The 22988-nt window shown below is 43.5% G+C and overlaps 1 protein-coding gene across 1 annotated transcript in view; it reads right to left on the bottom strand.

Annotated features, from left to right (window-relative positions):
* MDFI (MyoD family inhibitor) overlaps positions 1–22988 on the bottom strand; it is a 56930-nt gene that overhangs the window by 5621 nt on the left and 28321 nt on the right. Inside the window, exon 3 of the mRNA XM_048498479.1 lies at positions 13408–13626. Within this exon, the coding sequence (XP_048354436.1) occupies positions 13408–13626 (219 nt within the window). The remainder of the gene's footprint in view (positions 1–13407; positions 13627–22988) is intronic.

The raw sequence follows: 22988 nt of genomic DNA, 5'->3' as shown, positions 1-22988 counted from the left end.
TAGGCCTCAACCAGATGAGGGGCCCCTCCTCCTCTTTCCCTTCCCCCCAGGGTGGGTGGGAATGACCAGATGACTGGACCCCTCCCCTCCTCCTCCCTACACTTCCCCTCAGGGTGGGTGGGCCATGACTAGATGATGGGCCCCCTTCCCCTCTCCCCCTCCCCCAGGGTAGTTTGGCCTCAACTAGATGATGGGCCCCTCCCCTTTCCAACCCCTTCATGCCAGGGTGGGCAGGCCACAACCATATGCCGGGCCGCTTTTTCCTCCCCCCCCCCCCGGATGAGTGGACAACAACAAGATGACAGGCCTCTTCCCCTGCTTCCTTTCCAGGGTGGGTGGGCCACAACCAGATGAATGGGCCACTTCCCCTCCCTATCCCACCTCCTCAGGGTGGGCGGGCCATGACCATTATGACGGGGCCCCTCCCCACTCCTCAAACCAATCATAAACAAACATCATATATATCTTTCTGCCCACAAACACATATTTGTAATGGATATCTATGTAGGTAATGTGAAAAGTGCAAGAGATTACAAACTACGGTTTGGCACTTGCCAGGTTAATTTTTAAAAATAGGCTAGATTCAACAACTTCTCTTCCCTCCATTGGCATGCCAAATGCATGGCACAGCATACAGAGGTGTCCCTCCCTCTAAATTCAGGGAGCCACTGATTATGTATCTCATGTTACTTCAAAAGCTCCCCTGCCCAACCCTCTAAAATAGTTTTTGGGGGGAGGGGAGGAAGGAGCACAGAGAGCTGAAGCTGAAAGATGAAGGAGGAAGAAAAGATCTGTTTTACAAATTGAAATCAATTTATGATTCTCTAGATCCTGCCTAAATAATTATTTTCACCAGGCAAGATATTTTTGAGAGGAGGGGATTCTGAGTTCACCTATTGAAATCTTGTAGTTTCCAGCTTACATACCAGCACAATCTAGACCAAGACAGATTTCTGGATTGGTCACAAAGCAAATAAATTCTGCCCTGCTCCCATTCCAGGAGGAGGACCAGTGTTTTTCCCTGCTAGATTTAACATGTCCCTTCACTTCTCTCTCTGATCCATAAACAAGCAATGATTCAGCAGAAAGGCTTTAGGGCAGAATGGACTTTGAGCCAAAATAGGGAATAGAAGCTGCACTCTCTTTGGAGTGTCAGCTGGACAGGATTCTGAGATAGAATGGCCACTATCAAATCATGCTGAAAACATCACATAAGACCTCTAAACACAACATGTTTCTTTCGTCACGAGAGTAAGACATTAGGCAATACACCAGTAGCACACAAGTTTTCATTTTTACACAATATTCTATTTTGCACAGAAAAGGACAGAGGAAAATAGAGGTGAGTACTGAGAAATGCAGCTGCTATTTCCCAGAACAGACTACAGGAAGGGGGCCTCCAGACCTGGAATTAAATTGTCTATCAAATAAAGTGCCCTATGTTCCCTGACCTTGGGTATGAACCCACTTTCCACTCAGGCCTGCTGCAATGCCAGTTTCAAGGCACCTTTTGACCCCAGAAACCATACATTAGTATGCTAATGTCCGTGAAATGAAGTGGCCCCATGGAAGTTTCTTACTTAATGCAAATGGCTTGAAATTTCCAAGAATATCAACTTGGTCTCCTTATCTATGGAATTAAGAAAGTAGATGCATTTTTTGCACTTAAACTTTTCTGGAAGGAGAAAGCCCATTGCTATATATATTTCCATCTAGTTTTAAAATTCAGCCAGAAATGAATTTCATCGAGTTCAAATGAAGCCCATAAGAATATGAGTTCACACTGACATGACCTTAACTGTAGTGGCACGAGTGAACTATTATAATCATCATTATTTGGGGGATAAAATTATAGAGTACTGAATCCCCTACTCAGATAATTACAGGAGGGAATGCCACTGATGATAACAATTTCCTTCTCAGCCTTTTATTATCCCCACCCCCACCCCATAAAATGCTCTCCAATATCAAACCAGGACAATATTTAAGGCTTCTCTATTTCAGGAGGTGAAAGACTGTGAGCAGGCTGTAGATCCAGTAGATACAATTAGAGCTGTCAACCTCAGGGTAGGACCTGGAGATCTGCTGGAATTGCAACTGATCTTCAGACGACAGAGGTAAAATCCCCAATGAAAATGGCTACTTTGGAGGGTGGACTCTAATGGAATTATAATCTGCTGAGGTCCATCCCTTCCCCCAAACCCTGCCTTCTAGGCTCCACCGCCACATTTCTAGGCATTTTCCTTCCTGAGTTGGCAATTCTAGGTGTGATCCACAGAGAGTTTCTTCTACACTGCACAGAAATTATAGTAATATTTCTCTGGGTTTTTTTTTTCCCGAGAACAAAAAAAATCAATCAAGGGGAGACTTTTTTTTAGGTTGACAGCATAATCAAAGATAATTTGGAATTTTCTTTTCTGATTTGGAATTTCATTTTTCAAGGGTACTCTAGAGTAATGAAGCATAAGAAGTTGAAATTAGAGATGTGCATTCAGATATATACAGTCCAAATATATATCAAAAATAAAATCCTTATCTGAATTTTCTACATATATTTTTGCGTCTCTGGAGGGTATCTGGGAAAGAGGTCCTGAAAAATCCTGGCAATATTCAGGAATAACTGGAAATATTGGGCCCTGTGTTTTTAAACTTCCAGGGATGCTTTTTCTTTATTTTTCTTGGGTAACTGTGTCTTCCAGGGCTTGGAATAAACTTGTCAGGTTGGTTTGGCTTTGATTTTGTCCTTTTACATTGGTTTTGTTAGTCTTGCAATATTGTATTCTTTGTGCAAGTTGCTTTTGATTCTCAGGTTATACATTGGCTCCAATTGATTATACATTTGTGGGGCTTGCAACAGAGATCCTATGGTTTGGAGGATTCTCTGGTTTGACATGGGGTATGATTCTCACATTGTACATTTGTTATGTCAGGCTTGCAACATTATCCTGTAATTCTGCCAGGATTTCCTGGTTCTTCACTACTTCTTTGAGTCTGTTGGTTCTGGATGCTTTGAGAGGCTTTTGGCCAAGGGTTGCTTTGCTTGCTGTTGTGCCTTTGGCTATTTTTTTGCCCTGGAGAAAGTATGAGGCTTGTGTATTAGCGGGATAGATCTTTGTGTTTTGGAACCAGGTTTGTTTCCCTGCTCCTCCACATGAAGCCTGCGGGGTGATCTTGGGCTAGTCATAGTTCTCTCAAAACTCTCTCAGACTCACCTTCCTCACATTGTGCTTATTGAGTGTGTGTGTGTGGGGGGGGGGAGGAGATAATGGTAAGCTATTTTGAGACCTTTTTTTGGCAGAGAAAAATGGAGTATAAAAACCAAATCTTCTTCTTTGAAGCTGAACAGTCAGTTGGGCAACTATTGTTCCACGGTCTACTGTTCCCATCTACCACTGAATTTTGTAGTTCCACACTCTGTTCCTGCCCAAGTCACAAGTGGGAATGTTTTACATAGGAAAAAATAAGATGAATTTACATGTCTGTAAATCTCTTGCAAGTCAAAATTATATTGGTTGTAATGAGGACAGAACATGTGGACTAAGAGCCTTTTGGAACATAAGAATATCATTTTTTTGTACTTTTGCCATCCTCCAGTTACTTTTGTTGAGAGAACTTTTGAAACTGATCCAACATTTTGAAACTGATCCAAAAAGCCACATTAATACAGAAGAATGACACAGCTCTGATAATCAGGCTTTTTGTCAGAGCCACAAGCACAATAATCATAGATTCCATACAAGTTCAGGATGCATTGCACTAATCACGAACATATATTAGAGGACCTTCCTGCTCCAGCCACCTTTAGGGCCACCTTGTTTCACACACTAGCTTGGGTGGCATTAATACAAAAGCAGACCTTTTGTGACGGGGGAATCACAGTGTCTCAATAAAGCTTTGAATCGCTACTTAGTGTAAAACCTATGCAGCATCGAGCTAACCTGATACGAACAGAATTTCAGAGCCATATTTGAAGATGACAGCCATGATATAAAGATATGGGCATCCTTCATAAGAGAATCCTCTATATGTGTACATTGTACTCAGGACTACGTTATTCAGTGTCATAAGCCCTTAATAATTCAGTTCCATTTAATGAAGTTACAAACTGCTTTACTGTCTTTACTTCATCCTCACAGTAACCCTTATGGGACTGGATAGATGGATTTAGAAAGCTGGTCAAATTTTAAGGCAGAGCAGAGATTTCAGTCAGGCCTTATCCATATGGAAGCCCAACATCCCACCCATTCCACCCTTCAGCATTATATCACTTACGTATTCTTCCTCTAAAGCAGGGGTAGGGAACCTTTAACAGCCAAAGAGCCATTTGGACCCGGTTTCCACGGAAAAGAAAACACATGGAGCCGCAAATACTTTTTGACATTTAAAATGAAGATAACACTGTATATATTGTTTTTTACCAATTATAGTGTATTGCTTATGAAAGCAGTGGCTTTCACATCATGCATGGGCTGCACACACACACAGAGAAAGACACACACACACCCATTCTCCCCATGGTTTTTGAGCACTGAGTGCATGCAAAATAAATATATTTTATAAATATGAATATAATAATGGAGATGGGGAAAGTCATTGGCTGCCTAATTCTGTTCCGTTCTGGGCAGGATTTTTTTTTTTGGGGGGGGTGCTTTTAAAGGACGCATGCTAGTCATTATGGCTGAAGAGATACTTGAAAATGCAACACCTGTTAAAATCTCAGAACCCAGAAGGGCTGCCATTATTCAAGGCGGCCATTTCAGTGCACTTTCTCTGCCACACTGACCTCATCAGGTGTCTGTTGTGGGAAAAGGAAGGGAAAGGGGTTTGTAAGCCACCTTGAGTCTCCTTACAGGAGCGAAAGGTGGGGTATAAATCCAAAATCATCATCTTCATCTGTATTGAAAACTGCCTTTACAACGTCCCCCATCTACTTTCCTGAAAGGCGTGGAGGGCACATTGTGGAATGGGACCACTGATTTAAATAATTTTTACAGACACTTCTGAGACGGCATGAAATTGAGCCCGTAAGAATGAATAAATCTCTGGAACTCACTGACAAACCTTTTCTTAAGCAATACAGAGATATGTTGGAGCGATGCTTATCACAAATTAATAAGCCCTATTCCATGATGTTAAATGTTTGTGAGCTATAATGTATCTTAATCAAAAACTATATTTAGTAGGTTTTTCTTCAACTCTGCTCTGGAGCTCCCCTTCCTCCACCTGGCTGTGTGTGGCCAGAGGTGCCATCCCTCCCTTTCCTCTGGTTGGCTGGTCCCCAGCCTGGCATCCTTCTTCTAAGAGGGGTGGGGGGTGGAAAGGCGAGTGGTTCCCACCCTTCCATGTCCTGCAGTGAGCTGGGCACTTTCACCTGTGTCTCTTTGGTGGCAATTCCTGATTTGCTGTGCTCCAGATTGGTCTGTAATTGCTAGGCACAAGTGTGGCACATGTGCCAAAAAGATTGCTTCCCTTTGAATTTGTCCTTGATTTCCAATACTCTCCCCCCTTTGCTGGCTGTCTCTGGAGTTTAATTTGCAGCCCTGGGGCATCCCCACCACCCAAATCCCAGACAGGATCCCAGGCTAAACTCAGATATTTCCTGTGGTGTTCCGTTCTGGAAAATCACCAAGTTAAACAGCTCAAGCTAATTAACACCGAAAATAATTTAGCAGCAAAACAAGCAGGGAAACCAGCCCCACACAAAGTGTCTTTCCAGGTGTGACGTGTTGCCACCCCGGGGTGCTGTGTGGGGGCTTGCACTGCTCCCTCCATCCCTTTCCAGGGTGTTGAGATGCTCCCCGTCTGAGGCCCTGGTAGTAGGGGGCCTAGCCTTCTTTAAAACCCTTAGCCACAGGTTGGAGCTAGGCAGGCTCCTTGTCCTAACCCACCACGCTCTTCACTCCCTTTTCCTCCCACTCCCAGCCAGGCTAGGGTCCCTGGCTTGTGCGGGGGTTGTTCTTTCCCCTGAGACTCTTCCCCGTCTCCTCCCCTTCTCTCTCTCTCTCTCTTGCTCCATTCTCTCACCTCTGCTTCTCTCTCTCTCTTGCTCCGTTTTCTTTTCTCTGCTTCTCTCTCTCTCTCTTGCTGTATTCTCTCACGTCTGCTTCTCTCTCTCTCTCTCTTGCTCCGTTTTCTTTTCTCTGCTTCTCTCTCTCTCTCTTGCTCTATTCTCTCACGTCTGCTTCTCTCTCTCTCTCTCTCTTGCTCCGTTTTCTTTTCTCTGCTTCTCTCTCTCTCTCTCTCTCTCTCTCTTGCTCCGTTTTCTTTTCTCTGCTTCTCTCTCTCTCTCTTGCTCCATTCTCTCGCCTCTGCTTCTCTCTCTTGCTCCGTTCTCTTTCCTCTGCTTCGCGCTCTCTCTCTCGCTCCATTCGCTCACCTCTGCTTTTCTCTCTCTCTTGCTCCGTTCTCTGTCCTGTGCTTCTCTCCCTCTCATCTCACAGGAGGGCTGCACGTGAATGACCATGGCCCGGTTAGTAAGGAGGGCTTGCGAAGCGGCCGATGCAATGAAGTAAGGCACGTGCACAAGGTTCAGCATTCTTCCGGCAAGTAAAGCGCGCGCAAAACGTTCTTCCGGCACAGAGGAGGGGAAGGGAGAGAGGGGAGGCAAAACGTCCTTCCAGCACAGAGGAGAGGAGGGGGGGAGCCGAGTAGAGATGTAAACAGTGCGAGACAAGACTTGTGAGCTAATGCGAGGCCCCAGGAAGGGACAACCATGCCGGGAGCCGCACTGCAAGTAGTCAGGAGCCGTTTGCGGCTCGCGAGCCGCGGGTTCCCGACCCCTGCTTTAAAGAAAAGCTTTTTTGTTGGACTGTTGGTTGACCATTAACTACAGCCACCACTAAGGCAGTAGCTTTTCTTATCCTTGCTCTTTGGGCCATGAGAAGCTGCATCTGACATGTAATTTGACTACAAAAAGCTGCCACTAGCTGTCCAGTGTGGATTGTAGAACTAAAGGAAGACTAACTCTTTGCTTGTGTGCCATTTCACCAGTAGAAAATGTTGTGTGTGCCCCCCTGCCCTCTGCTGCTTTAAGGGAGGAGAAGACACAATATAGGTGCTTGTCTTTCTTCCTACCAGAAATTAAAGCTGCCTGGGAAAGGGCTAATGGAGAATGAATCTCTGTGCGTATAAACCTATAGCAGAGTGAAGAGGCCCTGCAACATCTGGGACCATAGCTGCTAAAAGCTCTCTCTGCACAGAGGGTGCAGCATGATTGCAGAGTGACTCATAGGTGCAAAATGTCAACAGGCAGGCAGCCCAGCACAAGATGCTCACAGACATGCAGTCCTGCAGTCATACACGGTTTCATTTGTAATGGCATTTCTGTACCCTTTCTCCAGTCACTTTTTATTCTACATATCCGCTTGCAGTACTGGTGACTTGCAGATATAATTCAAAGACTCCCTGCTCCTCTTCCACTCAAAGAAAGATCCTTTGCATGGCTCTAGAAATCAAAGCCCTTTCAGAACACATCAGGAACCAGTACACTTAATGCTAAAATGCATCTACACACATTATATGTATTGGGAGCCCAAGGTTCCTTTTTTGTAAGAAAAGCTGCACTAGCAGGTTGCAACTGGGAAAAGGACAATATGGGAAGGTGTGCATTTTTTCAGGTCCTGCTAATGGTGATGTGTTAGGATTTTACAAGTACCTGCTTCATTCAGTCACACAAGTTAACTGCTGGAGTCACATGACTGGAATCATATGAGCTTCTGGAAAGTTCTCTCTGTTCTCTTCTTCCAGCAAGATGAGTTGCTTATATAAAGGAAGCTCCTCAAGAAGCAAAATGTCAGATGAAGAAGCCTCAGTCAGCGCCTCTAACTCAGCAATGACTGTTTCAGCAAACATGAGTGCAGTACAAACCCCAAACCAATATGCCCTGGCAAGAAGTCTCTCTCTACCTGCTCTCCCTCAGTTGGATGAGAGAATTTTTTTGATCTGGCAATTTTGTATGAAACCTGCTCTTGCTATTCAGAATCTCTTCCATGTGACTGAACAAGAAATGCCCTCCAAATCCCTATGAGTGGAACTATTTAAAATGGCTGATTCCAAAGCATGCTATCTGCTGGCTTCAACAATAGGGGATGAAGAGAGTGCCCTTACTATGAGCTGCAATTCTGCTCGTGATCTTTGGAATGGCTTAAAATAAAAATACTGTGGAAAATCAGTTAAGAAAATAAAACTTCTAAAAAGAAAGTTCTACAGTGCAAGAATTAAAGAAGGGGGCAATTTGAATGAGCATGTAATATGGATGATTGATATGGTTATGCAAATTAGGGCAGCTGGGAAAGTTTTGGAGGACGAAGATGTGATTTCTGTAATCCTGGGGTCTTTCCCTGAACGTTTTGAAAACCAAGTGTCTGTGCTTGAGGCTTAGAGAGTCATTGGACCTGAACAAACTTCTGAATTATCTAAGAGACACAGATGCAGAAAAGAAAGCATCAAATGCAACCAAAGGCTTATCTGTGCTTAGACTGGATCATGCTAATTAAGTAATTTGCTTTAACTGTGGAAGAAGGGGACATGTAACTAAATATAGTCATGAAAGAAAATCAGTTGGGAGAGGCAGAGAGGAAGAACCAAGTAAGGCTTATAGAAGAGGTGATGTTAATAAAAAAAGTTAAAGAAAAGGGACAAACAGAAAAGATGTGCATACATAATTACAAATAAATGCAACAGTAAAGTGAATTTATTTCGTTTAGACTCAGGATCTTTCCCCCCAAGTTTGCAATAATGAAAAATATTTTATTGAATTGAAAGAAAGTGAAGAGAAACTTTTGCAAGCTGATGGTATACCACAGAAAGTATATGGAAAAGGTATTATGAGAATTGATGTTTTGAGTTTACTGGAGAGACAGTACTGCATGACCTAATAAGGATACTGTTGGCACCTGATGCTAGTGGAAATTTAATATCAGTGCCTAGATTGCTGCATGATGGAAAGATTATAATGGATGGAGAAATATGTTGCATTTATAATCCAAAACTTGATCTGGAGTTCAAAGCTGAGAAGAGTGGAACCTTTTTCTATCTAAGACAGTGGTTCTCAACCTTCCTAATATTGTGAACCTTTAATACAGTTCCTCATGCTGTGGTGACCCCCCAACCCTAACATTTATCAATTTTACAGATGGAGAACACTGATGCAGAGAGTCTTAGGTGACCCCTGTGAAAGGGTCGTTCGACCCTAAAGGGGTCCCAACCACTGATCTAAGAGATGTAGAAAGTACTGAGAAAGCCATTTATCACATAAAAAAGGAAGACTGCTCTCATTTCAGTTGTGTTTATGGCTGGCATGTAAAATTAAATCACAGAAGTATGGACTTCGGTGAGAAAATTTATAAAACTTATAAAAGACTGTGATTTAAATTAATTGAATGCAACAAAAATCACTGAACACTGTGAAATATGAATTGCCAAATGCACTGCTCCTCATTATTCAAATAATCAAGGAGCAGGAGAAAAGGAAGTGCTAACAAAAGTACACTAAAATCTCATTGGACCTCTAGTGCCTTCTGTTGGTGGAAACAAATATGTGTTGACTTGTATTGATGCAGCAAGCAGATTTGCACATGTGTATTTTCTCAAATCAAAAGATCAAGTATTGAATAAGTTCAAAGCTTATGTAGCAGCTGTTAAAAACAAGAATGGAAGAGCTCCAGAAATTTTATTCTCAAATAATGGGACTGAATACAGTGCTAGTGAATTCCACAATGACTTAGAACAAGAAGGAACACAGCATGCAAGATCAGTGATATACTCGCCTCCTCAAAATGGTCTTTGGCACTCCAGCTGTTATGGACTACAATTCCCATCAGCCCCTGCCAGCATGGTCAATTGGCCACGCTGGCAGGGGCTGATGGGAATTGTAGTCCATAACAGCTGGAGTGCCAAAGGTTCGCCACCACTCTAGCAGAACGCTTTAATCAACCAATACTTGAAACTGCATGTTGTTTATTAATGCAGACTGCACTACCAGACATCTGTTGGCCAGAAGCTGTGTATCTCTACAACAGAACACCATGAAAACCTATTGGAATTACTCCTTTTGAAATATGGCATAAGAGACCAAATTTAAAACACTTGAAGTCATTTGGAGCAAAAGCTTATGTACAAATTCTCAAAGAAAGAAGAAAACAAGATTCAAGAGCTGAAGTTGGAATATCAGTTGGCTACAATCCAAATTCAAGAGGCTACTGTCATAGATCCTAAGATCTATGATGTCCAGATATGCAACAATGCCTACATAGATGAAAGAAGCCTTCTGTGTGCCCCAAAACAAGATGGTCCCACAAAAGAAAGCAAACATAATATTGAAGAAGTCACATTTACAGAGCAAATAACAGCGTTGCTTGCCTATACTGTGTTCCAACAAGAGACTTCCCAACCAAAAGGGGAAGAAGATGGAGCCAAATCAACAGAAAAAAAGACTGTAGTAACTGTAAAAAAAAGTCAGAAAGAAGCACAAAGGGCGTAGCACCAAAGGGGGTGGCTACCACACGAATGTGCAAAGCCATAATGAACCCAAAAGCTGAGATGAAATGATGAAGTTGCCTCCACATGAAAAAGAAAAAATGGATGATGGCAGCAAAAGAAGAATTAGACTCTTTACACAAGAAACTGACAGCGGATATACTGACAAAACCACTTAGATGAAATTTGAGAATCTTCGTCAGAAATTATGCCTGGTTGACTTCAGAAGCTGACACTTGAGAAGGCTTTATTAGGATTTTACATGTGCTTACTTCATTCAGTCAAGCAAGAGTTAACTGCTGAAGTCTCATGACTAGAATCATATGAGTTTCTGGAAAGATCTCTCTGTTTTCTTCCAGTAGAAGAGGAGAGGCAGATAGACTGAACAGACACCCAGAGTGAGCACTTGCATAGATAGAGTTTGCTTTTCCTACATTTAGTGTAAATTCATTTGTTATCCAGTAAAGTTCTACAAAACAACTGACATACCACTCTGCTATATTATTTAGTCTAACAATTCACTGCATTACCAACATGATGCCATTTTCCTTACTTCAAACAAAAAATCAGTAGTAGCTCTATTCCTTAAATATTTAGGTTGAAGTTTCAGTGTGCTTTTGAAACCTATTCAAAAGAGGTTTTGAGTCCTGAAGATGATAGTTCTGTTCTGTGAATGCACTGAAAGAGATTCCATCGAATTTTATTTTTAAGTGTTTTTCTGTTGTTTGCTCTAATACTGTTTTTTTTTAGCATCGGGTTATTTTGTATTGACTTTGTTGTTGTTATTCTCTACCTAAACGAAAAGTGGGCTTATAAATGTTGTAAATAAAATATGTTTTAAATAAAATAAAGTTAACAAAATAATGGCAGCAGCAAACCAGAAGGCTCATTCCACCCAGCGATAAGCAAGGTAACCATAAAAAACAGATTAGCAACCTGTCAATGATAAAATCAGAACTGAAGGGCACACAACTACCTTCACACAATAAAGACTTGCAAAATGCATTCTGCTACTTGCTTTTATTCCTTGCTTTACCCCAAACCTAGTTCCTCATTACTGATTCTCTATCCCTTCTCTGCTCGCCTCAGCCCCATTCAGCTCAATCATCTACATACCACCAGGTGCCACAGGATGGCAGTGGAGGAGAAGGGGTGGACCAGGAAAGTCTTAGCTACATCACTATGGTGTCTCCTTCAGTTACAGAAACAGCTGGTTTGTGCTTCTACTGAATACTACAGGTTACTATGCAGGTGCATCATATTGATATCAGCAGGGCCTCTTTCTCTATATACGTCAATACAGAACACGTACAGAAGCTCTCCTTTCAGTTACTACTTAGCGGTAGCTGGTCAGTGCATTTCACAACAACGTATTAACACAGCATTAGTTTCATCACCCAGTGTGTGATCTCTCCCACACCTCCCCCAAATTGAAATCATGCCTGCCAGCCTCTCAATCCAAACTAACTGCATGTCAGCTACTCTGATTTCCAAGTGTATACAACAGTTACAGTTCAAAATGTTCTGCACTGTGCTGAATGTCAGACATGAAGATGGGGTGTGGGGTGTGGGGTGTGGGGAAAAACTCTCAGGAAAAAAAATTCTCTAGCAAAAACTAAGACATAAAAATGGTTGTCACCAGAAGTTGAGAAAAACTGAAGGCATCATTAAAAGAGTGAATGACTACAAAATTGGTAAACAGCTCAATTTGCTAAATTGAGTGAAACTGTCAAACTGAGTCATAATAGAGAATAGAAACAGTTGTTAAAAACCAGTGATCTTTTGTTAATTACTGGAACCAAAACAAGTATTAATTGCTTTTATAAACTTATTCGACTATTTTTTATTATTTATTCTGCAGATAGAGCAAGTGTTCTTGATTATCAGTATATCTAATTTTCAAAGTGCACAAATCCCTAGAGATCACAGCCATGAACAGAAGAGACAGATCTTTCCACAAACCCGAAAAACCCAGGTTTGCAGAAAAATCTGAAATATATAAAAAAGCATGTTTGTATGTGTGGGTGGTGTAGAGTAATTAAAACCTCCCACAATAATAAAAGCGGTGCATGTAGCTTTAACAAATGAATGGCCCAAATGTGGCTGTTGCAGGGGTTGCCAGAGAATCACAGCAGTATTATTTTTCTTCAAGCCTTTGCATCTGTCAGAAAAGGCAAGGAGAGAGATCAGGGCCATTTCAAGTGTTGTTTTGGCTTTTGAAGGAGGGGCAGGCCTGGATGCAACCACTGGATATCATGATACCACACAATTTGTATGACTCCCCTGAACCCAGCTACTTGCTGATTCAACAGCAGCCACCCCACAAAAGTCACAGTGGTTACAGTTTCAAATTAGGTCTGGGAGACTCAGAATTGAATCACCACTGCGTCATAGCAGATAGATAGGTATACTTGGGCACTCACTGTCTCTCAGTCTATCCTGTCTCACAGAGGAAAGGTGGGTTGGTTGGTGAGCAAGAAGAGAAGGAAGCAGGGAAGGGTGATGATGATGATGATGATGATGATGTGTGTGTGGGGAGAGGGGTTACCTGGAGGAAGGAAAGAGAAAATATGTGGAGAGGAAAATCCTGGAGAAAGTGAGCAGTCTTCAACAAGTCAAAGCTGTGCCAGGTGGCTGGCACAGCGCAAGTGGGTGATAATTTTCCTGAGTAAAGGAGGCAAAGATGAAGATAGGGAGCAAATAACAGTAGAATGACTGGTGGGAGTGAAGAAGAGAAGGAAGCAGGAAAAGGGGAGAGGATATCGGAGCTGCCAGGAGCAGAGAAAGAAGAAACAATGGGGAAGGGGTTACAAAGGAAAATGACATGCTCCCTGCAAGTCCTTGCAGATCTCCCATTCATATTATTTCAATAAATTTGACATTAAAAAGGAAAAAGAAGCAGGACTTGAGAGAAAGGGCGAATGAACTTACGTGTCACGGCTTCTATGGCTACAGAAAGGTCACCCTCTGATTTTTCCGAGGAAGGTGCTTTTCCATTCACCAAGGACCGATGAAATACTGAATGTTCTTGTGATGGGTTGCCCTCCTCCACAGCTGAGGACTGGCCTTGAGAAGGTGTAGGACACCTTGGAGTAGGTGGTGCTACCGCTGAATTCGGCATGGCAGAAGGGCTTGTGTTTGCATCCTGACCTGAAAGAGATGGGAGGTTCCAACATGAGCATTGCTTTATTCTTCAAGACAGCAGGCTTACTTGGTGCCATAGGCTCTGAAAAAAATGTATCTGCAGGCTAGCCCCTCAAAAATAGGACAGTGTTTAGAGCAGGGGTGTTGATCAGGAGCAGGTGGTGGGTGGGTGCCTAAACTGCTGAGTTCACAGCAAGCTTGTCAGGCCAGATCAGGAGTGGGGATGGGGGGTGCCTCAGCTAGTTAGTGGGCCTGATGAGCTCTTTCAAGGGAGTGGATCCATCCCTTGGGCAGAGGCATAGCTAAGGAAAATGGAGCCTGGGGAAAAATCTGAGTTTTCCGTCCCCCCCCCATATGGGCGGCCCCCACCCCCACAACAAAACTATGATTTTTTTGCACCAGGTCATCTCAAAGTCACCATCACATTATAGAACATGCTCCAACTCACAAATCTGAACACACCCAGGCTCCCTAGTTTAAACAACATTAAAAGTTATGCTGTTTTTTTGGGAGGGGGGCTACCAGACTAGTACTGGCAACTAGCAGGAAGCAATTGGTGACAGACACATGTAAATTGCCATTGCTCCAACAGCACAATGCGATTTTCCATGCTAACCCAGAAATGATGCCACTGGAAGACACACTAGGATTCTATTGAAACTTTGTGGTTTTGTGTCTATTGAAACATTGTGGTTTTGTGTTACTCGGGCTCACCAGAGAAGCCATGTCACTTTCTATTTTTTTTTCCCCACCATCCTACCAAATGGTGGCAGGGGACTGGGGGTGCAGAATGGAGGTGACCCAACAGCCCTAGCAACAAAGCTATTTTTCAAATAATACAATACAGAATTGAAAGACTTGGTAAAATAAATTTCATTAATATCTTTTTTACTGTCCTGATGGAATATATTATTGGATGGTTTAAACATGCATTAAGCGTTGTGTAGGTAAAAGATGTGCTTACAATAATATTTTAACACTATTAATGAATATGAAAGAAGAAAGCGAGGGTGATATTCTGGAATTAATTAAGCAATATGTGCAGTATGACCTTATGAATGCCTCCACCTTCACCAGACAGTAAATAGTCTGCAGGCATGTTCACATGATTAAACTAATTTGAATTAAGCTCTTCTACCTTCCTGCCGTTTGGCCTGAAAGTGAAGAAAAGTCACCATCTTCTTTATTTTAAAATTAGACACGCTCACTATATTAAAAAATTAGGGTTATTCCTCAGTAATCTATTATTATTCACACTCCCCCATCATTTCACGAAAAAGCGAGAAATATGTGTCAGATAAAAACTAAACACTTAACATGACAAGAACACTCAGAATTACATTCTCTTGTGAGCAGATTCCAATAATAACTGTTTCTTTTATTTTTCCATCCAGCGCTCTTCTGCCCAGCAGGCAGAAACTCAACATATGCTACTTCCCTTATGACTACACTTCCACGCTGGGTAAAGCTGCACCTGCAGAATTTCTGCAATTGTATAATCAAAGGTACAGAAGGTGCCCTGGCATGAAAAAAAAACAGTAGCAACTCTACCTCTAAAACAGTGGTTCTCAACCTTTAATTCATTGCTGCCTTTCAAGCGCCCATTATCAATGAATGACTTCCTCAATGCATTCATTAGAATGTCTACATTCCACCTTTCCCACCAAACAGTAGCTCAGGGCAGCTTACAAAAACACCCCAAAACAAAACCTGACTCACAGGTATCAGTTAAAACTTTATGAAGACCAAAAAAAAAAACCTCTGGGAAGGTTTGAGGCTCATAACAAGTAAAAAGAAGCATTACATTACAGCAAAACTCCAGATATGTTAATGTTATTTATATAGGTATATTTAGGACTTATGCCCAAGATACATAGATCTCAGGCATATAGTCAAGGAGATCCTTGTGTCTGGTGGACATTAACTAACTTCTTGATGTCAGAGTTAATTACTATTTGCTGTGTGCCACTTTTTAAAGAGAAATCTAGTATCTTGGGTTTTGTTATCAGTGTGGGATAAGTTGTTATAAAACACTTCTCATTTGTTTGCAGTCGCAAGTAAGGAGAGGGGGGTGCCCAAAATCTGAAATGCCCTACAAGCATCATAAATTATCTTATGTGGGAAATCCAGTGGCGTAGGTACCATGGGGAAGGGGGGTGCGTGTTGCACCAGGTGCGCACCTGGGCCCCCCCCAGCAAAAATGTATTTTTGATATTTTAGTGATTTTACTTTGTTGGCCAGCAGGGGGTGCAGTTTTTAGGATAGTAGCACCAAAATTTCAGGATATCGTCCGGCAACACTCCTGATGATACCAGCCAAGTTTGGTGAAGGGAGTCCAAAGTTATGGACCACCAAAGAGGGTGTCACATCCCCCATTGTTTCCAATGGGAGCTAATAGTAGGTGGGGTAACCTTTGAGGGCCCATAACTTTGGACCCCCTGAACCAAACTTCACCAAACCTGGGAAGTGTCATCAGGAGAGTCTCCTAAAGATTCCCTGAAATTTTGATGCTGCTAGCCTAAAAACTGCGCCCCCTGTAGGCCAAAAACTGAAAAAACACTAAAATACAAAAAACACAAACAGATGGGGGGAGCAAAACTCCAATTTTGCATCGGGCTCCATTTCCCCTTGCTATGCCTCTGGGGAAATCACTGCTTTAAACCTTCTACATGCATGCCTGGTAAATGGATGAAATGACAGAAGACAACGTTTAAAACTGTGTTGCATCTACACAGGTGCCATTCTGCATTCAGACCTCATCGATAACCCTTTGTTTCTTTATGCATGTGGACAACACAGCAAAAAGTTTCCAAAACCAGGAAGGTCATCAATCATGATTCAGGTGCAAAGGGATGAAGAAAGGAATGTGTGAACACAACAAGCACTAGAAACAAATAGAGGTTTATTTGTGATACTTGACTACAGTTTTGGCAGACACTTGTTACCTGTGCATTGTAAATTACTTTTCAAATGTTTCTTTTAAAAAGCTTAAGGAGTAACGCTCTCATCAATTATTGATTTTGGTCTCAGCACCTCAGTTCCCTAAAGTCCAACACTGTGCAAGCTCTTTGGGCAGACACAAGAGCAACCTATCAAGGGTATTCTGGAGGGAAAAGTCCTCAATTTTCACTGGGATATTTCTTGGTCAGGCAGTAATTTACTGCTTAGGGGGAACTTCTGATGAAGACCAGGAGTGATACATTTTGGTCGAATCCTATGGCATCATTTACAACATCACTTCTGGTTTTTGCCAGAAGTGGTGCAGTGAGCTGGCAAGATGCCAGAGCCCCTGTCCCTGTACCTCAAATCTTCCTTTTGTTATCAGTGTGGGATAAGTTGCCAGCTGCAGATGGCAGTACTGCAGATGGGAATCATATGGCATGGAAGTTTGCTGAGCCAGTCACTTTTTCTCAACTTAACCTACCTCACAGGGGGTTTTTGTTGTGAAGATCAAATGGAGGGAGGGGGGAGAATGGTATTAGAAGCACTCTGGGCTCCAGTGGGGAGAAAAGCAGGGTATAAATATCTAAATAATTTCACAGGAAGGCACTATCTGGACAGGACATAAGAACATAAGAATGAGCCTGTTGGATCAGACCAGAGTCTATCTAGTCCAGCACTCTGCTACTTGCAGTGGCTCACCAGGTACCTTTGGGAGCTCACATGCAGGATGTGAAAGTAATAGCTTTCTGCTGCTGCTGTTCCCGAGCACCTGGTCTGCTAAGGCATTTGAACTTCAGATCAAGGAGGATCAAGATTGGTAGCCATAATTGACTTCTCCTCCATAAATCTGTCCAAGCCCCTTTTAAAGCTATCCAGGTTAGTGGCCATCACCACCTCCTGTGGCAGCATATTCCAAACACCAATCACGCGTTGCGTGAAGAAATGTTTCCTTTTATTAGTCCTAATTCTTTTCCCCAGCATTTTCAATGGATGCCCCCTGGTTTTAGTATTGTGAGAGAGAAAGATTTCTCTGTCAACATTTTCTACCCCATGCATAATTTTATAGACTTCAATCATATCCCTCCTCAGACATCTTCTCTCCAAACAAGAGTCCCAAGCGTTGCAGCCTCTCCTCATAAGGAAGGTTTTGTCTCAATAGTGGAACTTCAGTGGGTTGAACTGGACGTTCAATGGATCTGTAATTTGTTAAAGGGGAATATAACATTAGATTCACTGAAATCAGTGGGATATGTGCCTCTGGGAAAAGATGACTGGCTCATCCTTCTTCTTCCCTGCTTGAGCATCCCTCCCCTCATGTCACCCACAGATCTGTTCACTTTTTGCTCTCCCTCAGAGCTTCTTTCTGCTCCTGCTTGGCACTCAGAATAGAAGCAATTTACACAGGATGACCTCCTGGAGCACAGCAGCTGGGATGGGGGGGGGGGGGGACCACACTTTATATAAACTAAATTACACCTTAGGCAAAGAGAGTGAGACCAAACACCCATAATTACACTGACGGTAACAACAAGGTCTACTTGCAGCCAGGCAGGGGGCAGAGGACAGGAAGCAAGAGACCTTGGACCCATCATTTTATTCAATGTTACAAGAGGTCCTATATGCAGGCAGACAGGGAGGAAAGGAGACAGACTCACATATATAATTATAGTGACTATAACAAGGAGCCCCACATGAGAGGAATGGGCTGGATCTAAAGGCTATTGCAGTTAACAGACAACTGCTGTGTACCAACCCCCAAAACATATAGATTAAGGGTTGATGGCAGTATGGCATTTTAGCCAATATTCTCCAAACATACAGTTTATACCAAAAATCAAGCTTACCAAGAAAAAGTAAAGTCTAAAGTTGACAGAGGAAAAGAACCATGTAGGGAAATAATGAGACCCATATAGGATCTGTTTTATTTTAAGAAACGGCTTTGGAAATCTGCTGTACAAATCCAGTGCTTAGTTTATTTCTTCTGAAAAAAATGCTAGAGTTCAAACTTGGAAGTGTATCATTATTTAAAGTGTAACAGGAAATTTTGGATAGTTTTGTTTAATTATATCCCACCTGAATGGCTCATACTAGGTCCCTAGGCAACTCTACAATGCAGTCCCTACAATGCAGACCAAAATACAGTAAGATGCAACAATCACAACAATAATAATCAGTAAAATATGTATATACTCACATATAAGTCGAATTTTTCAGCACATTTTTGTGCTGAAAAAGCCCCCCCCCCTCGACTTATACACGAGTGAGGTGTATTTCAAAAATATTTTAGAATTTTTACTTTGTTGGCTGCCAGGGGGTGCAGTTTTTAGGCTAGCAGCACCACAACTTCAGGGTATCATCAGGTGACACTCCTGATGACACCAGCCAGGTTTGGTGAAGTTTGGTTCAGGGGGTCCAAAGTTATGGACCCCCAAAGGGGGTGCCCCATCCCCCATTGTTTCCAATGGGAGCTAATAGTAGATGGGGCTACATTTTGAGGATCCATACCTTTGGACCCCTTGAATCAAACTTCGCTAAACCTGGGTGGTATCATCAGGATAATCTCTTGCTGATACCAACCAGGTTTGGTAATGTTTGGTTCAGGGGATCCAAAGTTATGGATCCCCAAAGTTGGTGCTCCCATCCACCATTGTTTCCTCCTTTTGAGGGTCCATAACTTTGGACCCCCTGAACCAAACTTCACTAAACCTGGGTGATATCATCAGGAGGGTCTCCTAAAGATACTCTGAAATGTTGGTACTGCTAACATAAACATTCCTCCCCTGACAGGCACCCTGAAATTTTCCCCAGATTCTCCCTTTAAATCACCCCCCCCAAGTGGATTTAAAGGGAGAATCAGGGCTTACAGAGCTAGTTTACTGTTTCTCTTTGAAATAAATATTCAAAAACATTTAACCTACTGATGCCTCAATTAATTTAATTTTATTGGTATCTATTTTTATTTTTGAAATTTATCAGTAGCTGCTGAATTTCCCACCCTCGACTTATAAGTGAGTCAATAAGTTTTCCCAGTTTTTTGTGGTAAAATTATGTGCTTCGACTTATGCAGGATGACTTATATACGAGTATATACGGTAGCAGTCAACAATAAAATACACCAAATCAGTGGTAAAATCACTCTGCAACAACACATTCAACATTAGCTTTCTGAAACAAAAGCCTTCACTTTTTTATCCAAAAGCTTGTAGTACATTTGCCTGATGGGTCTCTCTGAGGAAAAAGTTCCTGCTCCTTCTACCACTAGTGTAGCCTCTAAACATTCTAGCACTCACAGTCTAATCTCATAAATGATCCAGACATGCAGGAGGGCATATATGGGTTCCTCAGTGGTTCAGGACACAGCAATCTACTTATGTGCAAAAAGATATTTTCTTATTGTTTTAATTTGTTATTCTAGGGCACAAGTAGTGGCAAAAATGAATTCTTGTGTGTAGTGGGTTCCTGTTGCAAATATCCAGAATGAGAGTGTCACAATTTATGTTTTTTAACTGCTTTCTTATGGCCATACTAGGGCTCTAATATGGCTACAAGAAAGCAGTTATAAAACATAAATCATGACTTACTCGTGCTGGATATTAGCAAAAAGAACCCACTACACACAAGAATTCATTTGTAGTCAGCCTGAAATTACTTTAATTACATCGGTTTTACGTTATAAATAGAGGAAATGGCAGTGGCTTCATGACAGAGCAAACACTTTCCACGGAGAATGTCCATAAGTCTAAGCCTTGATATCTCTAATTGAAAGCCTTCCGACACCAGGGATTGGAAAATACTTCTCTTTAACTAAGACCCTGGAGAACAGAGCGCGCCCCAGGCTTCAGCCTGGCAGTGCTATTGCAGTGGGGGAGGAAGGAGTGAAAAGCCTCCCCTGCCTGCTGGCCGGCCAAGGCAGTCATGTGGCCAGGTGCCGGCACGTGACTGGGACCAGGCAGCCTTTAAGAGGCTGCATCGGCAGGGACCGTCCTCTTTCGAGGGTTGGTTCTCCTCATCGATCCAGAGGAAGTGGAGCCTCGGTGGGGACTTCATTGTTAAGCTAGCTGGTTCAGTCAACATGGTTTGCGATGGGATGCGCTACCGCTGCTGCTTGATTAGGAAGTTTCCTGATGTGGTCCATCGCTTGCCACGGCTCCACAGCTAGTGGAATCATCATCCCTGCTCAGAAGGGCATTGGTTGTCAGGCTAGTTGCTAACAGCTCGGAGAGCTGCATTGGCAGCTCCATTGGCCAGAAAATATGGTTATGCCTATCACATAGGCGGGCATAGTGGAGTGCTATCAGCTCTAGTACAGTGGAGCCTAGCACCAAAATGCAGTCTTGCTTGATCCTGCTAGCTCGATCCTGCTAGCTGTCCTGCTAGCTGAGCAGGGGAGGCCCTGGTTCTCAGTCAATAGCCGTAAACTGGGCCAGGTACATGAGATGCAAGGACACAGCCAAGTGGTTCGAAATTCATTTTGCCAAACTCTTGTCAGCCCTGGGAATCACTGACCATGCCCATTCCTGAAGCCCGAAGGGCCGTGGTTGGTTGGCAGCAGTATTCCCCTAGGCCACGAGATGATAGGCGCCCCCCCCCTTTACAAAGGGAGCTCTTAGGAACGCTTCTCAACGCCACAGGCGCGGTCTGTGACTCTCTATTCCAAGCCGCATTTACTTTGGCCTTTTATGGCCTTTTCCGGTGCAGTGAACTTGTTGCCCCGTCCACCAAATCATCAGCCCCTTTGGCCTGGCAAGGGTCCACATGTCCATGGTTGATGGGGAGTTGTTGGCGGAGTCAAAGGGGGAAAAAAACCTGACCAGCAGCGTCGTGGAACACAATTGACACTGTCCCCTGCCCCACCAGGGGCATCTTGCCTGGTGGCTCACATGACTGCATTAGCAGTGTCCTGATGTACATTCACAGCTGTCCTGTGGTGTTGCTTGCAATTTCTGGGTCTTCCTGCTGAACAGTTTGGTTCCCACTTCTTCCGGATCGGAGCAGCAACCTTGGCCTCAAGAGGGCCAACCTGCTGCCGAGACTCAGGCTATAGGCCGCTGGAAGTCGAGACTCAGGCTAGGGGCCGCCGGAAGTCTTTGGCCTACCATGTGTATGTCCGGCCTCACCTTTTCGTTTTAACTCTGTTCTCTTTATAGTTCCGGTGGCGAATCGTTACTGAGTTTGGCTGGTGGGCCACAGCATTGTGTACAGGGCTGGTCATTACGCAGCGAAGTCCATGAGGTGGCGTTCCCTACTCCCCTGGTTTCAACTTCCCTGATGCAGTTGCGCTACAAGTGGGAGAAAATGGCATTCCTGCCTGCATGGAGTGGCCTTGCAGATCCTCATGAAGACTGACCTAAGCTTGCTGCGTTGTAAGATGCCAAAGACCAAGCTGTCTGGTCGTGCATATTAGAACGGAGGACTTGGAGGGATGCAGTTGCTCCCGCCTGGAAAAACAAAGCCAGGGTTAAGGCTTGTCGGTCCGCAGGATATAGGAGGGGATGTTATTCCCCATGGTGATATACCCTATGCGCTCGAAGCGCTGTTTTTGCCCGATAAGAGTACACTTATCAGATTGGGGTCAGGACATCTGGCTACATGATGTCTGATATGCTCTGTTGCAACATGATGTCTGATATGCTCTGCTGCAATGGCTTCACGGCATGCACTGAGCTACATGATGTCTGATATGCTCTGCTGCAGTGGCTTTATGGCACGCACTGAGCCACGTGACTCTGGGCTGCTGAAGCTGGGGCGGGAGCTGTTGTTTAACAGCTCGGTGGTGGTTTGGGGATAAGAGCACATCCTATTTGGGAAGGCAGTAGCTTGCACGCTTTAGCGGTCCCGCTTCCCATCAGAGAATTCCATAATGAGGAGTCCGTCCGCGGTGGCGATAGAGCTCGTGAAGGCAAGCCTTGGGGCCGCGCTGAGAGCTTGCTGCCCGTCAGGAAGGGGTGTCACAAAATGGGTTTGCGTCCATGTGGCACCTAGTAACTTCCTGTTCCAGTTCCCTTGGGGGATGTGCCCGACAGCGGTGCTGTCCGAAGGGCCTAAGGGGTCAGCTGGGGCTGCCCTATAACCAGGTTCAGCGGCTTGCTGCCTGGGGGTCAGGATGTGCTCTGTCATGCTCGCCCAGCTTCAAGGTTATAGTTATATGTTAAATAAATTGGGCTGCGGCCGATTTCTTTTCCAACAAAAAGATGTGTCCTGGTCATTATTGGAACGAGTCTCCACACATCCGCATGCAACTGCTGGTCAGAGCAGACAACATTGAGCCACACAGATGAAGGATCTGACTTGGCATAAGGTAGCTTCATATAAAATAGGAATACAGTTGAATGCACCCTCACGTAATTTGAACCACCCTTACAGGATATGGCATTAAAAACTAGCATTCATTAAGAATTCCTTGATGGGAGGTGGCAAAGGAGTCT

The sequence above is a fragment of the Sphaerodactylus townsendi genome, linkage group LG05, assembly GCF_021028975.2.
Source record: "Sphaerodactylus townsendi isolate TG3544 linkage group LG05, MPM_Stown_v2.3, whole genome shotgun sequence".
NCBI lineage: Eukaryota > Metazoa > Chordata > Lepidosauria > Squamata > Sphaerodactylidae > Sphaerodactylus > Sphaerodactylus townsendi.
This window is presented reverse-complemented; position numbering and strand designations above follow the sequence as displayed.